Source organism: Trypanosoma equiperdum, assembly GCF_001457755.1.
Source record: "Trypanosoma equiperdum strain OVI genome assembly, contig: ctg_815, whole genome shotgun sequence".
Classification (NCBI taxonomy): domain Eukaryota; phylum Euglenozoa; class Kinetoplastea; order Trypanosomatida; family Trypanosomatidae; genus Trypanosoma; species Trypanosoma equiperdum.
The window spans coordinates 43688-47013 of record NW_027124771.1 but is presented as its reverse complement, the minus strand read 5'-3'; the positions used below and the strand labels follow the sequence as shown (position 1 = coordinate 47013).

Genomic DNA, 3326 nt, shown 5'->3' with positions numbered 1-3326 from the left:
CCCCCCCCCCCGCCCCTTCACTCCTTTCCCACAACTGACTTGGATCAGGAGTGCTCGCACAACACTTCATCGACCAAACTAAACTTCCCCTCCTTTTCTTCTTCACCCTTCGTCACCTCAACACACACACCTCGACACACGCGGATACAACAAGATGTCATTATTGCACACGCTGCTCTTATCCCGAAGGGACGAAGAAGGGGCACTGCCTCTAACAGAAGAGAGAAGTTTGTTTTCTATATATATATATATATATATATCTACATATATATACTCTCCCCACACACACACCTCCCTTCAAACCCCACAAATTGCGTTTCCGTTTGCGCTGAGAAGCCTACGAACACCTCCCGTCCCACTCCCCTTCCTCCGGAGAAATAAGTAAAACACCAGCAAGGCAATTAAGACAAAATAAATGATGGTAACAACAATACTGAACTCGTAAATGTACACAAGTCGAAGAAAAAACATAATAACGCACATACAGTAAAAATAACAAAAAAAGGACATTGAATTAGTTGACTAAGACAAGAAACCCACCGATCAGTTTTGATTAAAGAATCCACTGCAAACGATATTATGGGGAAAAGCAGAAACACCAATCATCAACTTACAGAAGGACTCATAAACCTCTCGGTAAGCATAAACAAGACAACCAAAAGTGTAAATACACACAAACATGCCCCTCCAACCATTTGCGGCTCTCACAGGTCTCAAACGTTGAAAAGGAAAAATAAACATGTTCAAGATAAAGAAAACAAAGGGAAACACGCTGAGAACAACGCATGATAATGCGGACAGACACTGTACAAACATTTGTTACATACATACAGCATTTGAAAGAAGAGAGAAGTGAGATTTTGTCCCACACATACACACACACATAAGTAAAACGTACTTGGCGTAATGCCACCGGTTCACTACCCCCGCCGTCCGCGTTGCTCATGACAGATGCCTGGAAGTTGTTGTTTGTTTGTTTCAGCCACGAAGTGCAAGTACACTGCTTCTGCTAGTTTCCAACTGGTGTTGTTGACGTAAAAGGCTTCCGCTAGCTTCCTTGGATCCATTCCGTGTTCACAATCAACATGAGTCCTGTGACGTGATGTCATTTCCCGAGTACGTGATCTCCTGCCTCTACCATACGTGCTTCCCAACCTCGTGCGTGGGGGAGCGTTGATGCCTGATGGCAATATTCCCGTTCTCGTAGCCTGTCTGTCTCTAGCTCCTGACCGAAGAGGGGATGCCCTCCGTTTGGGGCTACTTGACGACCTACAGGAACTCTTTTCATCCATTTCCTCCACCAAGCTCAGTAAGGCATGCACTAAGCAGCTGTCATATTCCACTTCTCTGCCTCGCGACCCACTGAGTGGATCATACGCTGAAGAAATTCTCCCGGAGGCACATCGACGAGGGCTGGCCCCTTTGCATAGAGACCGGAGGGACATTTCAGTAGACTGCGGTTGACGAGATGTGACTGTGGAACTGGGGCCACAGCTCCGAGACCTCCGCCTCGACCTTCTTCTTGCACTCTTCCCAATGTCCCTCCACAACCTCTGCCGCAATTCCTCATAATCCGTCATCGGTCTGTGGGCTGCTGAGGGAAATGGAGGAGGCCTATGGAAGTCCCTTTAAAGCACCCTGGGGGGACGGATGCTCCCACAGGGATATACAAAGGCAAATAGGCAACGCCAACAATTCCTGCGCACTACAACTTTGTTAGCGCCAGAGAGAGGGGGATAGGAAGATAACAAAGATGAGAACGACGACGGTAAGGGTGTCGAAGCGCACACGAAACCCCAAATAGCGTTTAGTGACAGGTAATAATCGGACATGTAATATATATATTTATTTATTTATCTTTATATTCATCTGTATATGTTGCAGAAAGGGGATACCAGGTGAGGCACCCAATTAATAAAACCCAAAGAAAAAATGAATGAGACAGCTTCGTATTGTTGCGGGCACTTCGCCTTCTGGAGGTCGAAAAATCCTTTTCTGCTTGCCAACCCGCACGTTTGACGTCGTTACTGCTTTCTGCAAGTGACAACAGTCAAAGCGTCATTTACGCAGAGCTGTTTGTGCTTCGGGTTAAAGCAAAGAAACAAATAAAAGAAACAAAAATAAGTAAGGGCGTAATATCTTTAAAACATATAAAAAATAAAAATTGGGAGAGGAGAGGATAGGACGCAGTTGAAACAAATCAAATAGCGTCCACCATAATGGTGTTACGTTTACTGAAACCAAAAGTTTAAAAGCAGAAATTAAATAGAGAGAATGCTCGGGGTAGGGGCTAAATAAAGAAAAAAATGTGTCATAAACGAGAGAGGGAATCAAAAAATAAATAGATGCAAAATAGTCCCATGAAACCCATCGTTCGGATAAACAACGGAAGGGGGAAATTGGTGCAGGGTGAAAGTCAAAGCGAAAAACAAAAATAAATAACAATCATAATAAGTGGATTAAAAAAAAAATAATAAAATAAAATAATCCCGTGCTTCAACTTGAGAAGCTTTATCTGTCTTATCTTCCATTTCTGTTTTCTGTCCCGCTCCTCATCTAAGGCTCTGCCAAGCGGAACGGAGACTACGCAATCCGACCAAAGCGTTTACCCGATTCCTGCAAAAAAGTCAAAAGTCGTGTGTCACTGGTAGTCATAAAGTGATAAGAAGGTGAGATGCGCAATTGATCATTAGCGCGTGAATGAATAACAGATGAGGGGGGAGCATAGAAGAGACGTGCCAGGTTAGAACAACCGAATACCCGCTAAATCTTCCAAAATTGCGACCGGCAAGTCCGACGCGCAAGGAACAAATGCGTCAAGTAGGTTTCCCACGTGCCACTCAGCTTCTGAAGGAAGAAGCACCAAAACGCGGGCAACAGTGGTGAGCCACCGCGGTGACAAAACTGTCCGATCCTCCCGCCCGCTTCCATCACTTTCTGTAGCAAATGCTCGGAGCCTCTGGAGGAGGCGACGGATACAACAAACAAGTTTCCACATAACTTTTCCGACCCCTGGTGAATCTGCATCAATGTTTCGCATGACAAATTTCCCTTCGCAGTCCTTCTCCAGCTCATGCATTAAGAGGCTGTCACACAACAACGCAATGTGGAGGAGGCTCTCAACGAAACACAACACTCTGCCGACTCGCGGATATGATGCGGTTGCTGTGCCTCCATCTGACTTGGTATTTCGCGATCCCTCACCACTTTCCTCTTCATCACCGTACACCATGTCTCGCCAATTTTTCCAGTGGCCACAGAGGGATGGATGAGATGCGGTGAAGAAGGAACTCCACGAAGCACCGATGTGGTCTTGGCTGCTCGCA

General features: G+C 45.6%; 2 protein-coding genes and 1 pseudogene across 3 annotated transcripts in view; all 3 read right to left on the bottom strand.

The window, feature by feature from the left end:
* Positions 1 to 543: 543 nt before the first annotated feature.
* Positions 544 to 816, bottom strand: TEOVI_000377600 (uncharacterized protein; the record flags this gene model as incomplete). The annotated part of the gene is made up of 1 exon (XM_067226627.1): positions 544 to 816. The coding sequence occupies one exon, from the start codon at positions 814 to 816 to the stop codon at positions 544 to 546; it is 273 nt and encodes a 90-aa protein (XP_067082728.1).
* Positions 817 to 920: 104 nt separating this feature from the next.
* On the bottom strand, positions 921 to 1580 carry TEOVI_000377500 (uncharacterized protein; the record flags this gene model as incomplete). The annotated part of the gene is made up of 1 exon (XM_067226626.1): positions 921 to 1580. The coding sequence occupies one exon, from the start codon at positions 1578 to 1580 to the stop codon at positions 921 to 923; it is 660 nt and encodes a 219-aa protein (XP_067082727.1).
* Positions 1581 to 2743: 1163 nt separating this feature from the next.
* TEOVI_000377400:pseudogene overlaps positions 2744 to 3326 on the bottom strand; it is a 3109-nt pseudogene continuing 2526 nt past the window's right edge. Inside the window, exon 2 of the mRNA in view lies at positions 2744 to 3326. This exon is cut by the window's right edge and continues 35 nt beyond it. Within this exon, the coding sequence occupies positions 2744 to 3326 (583 nt within the window).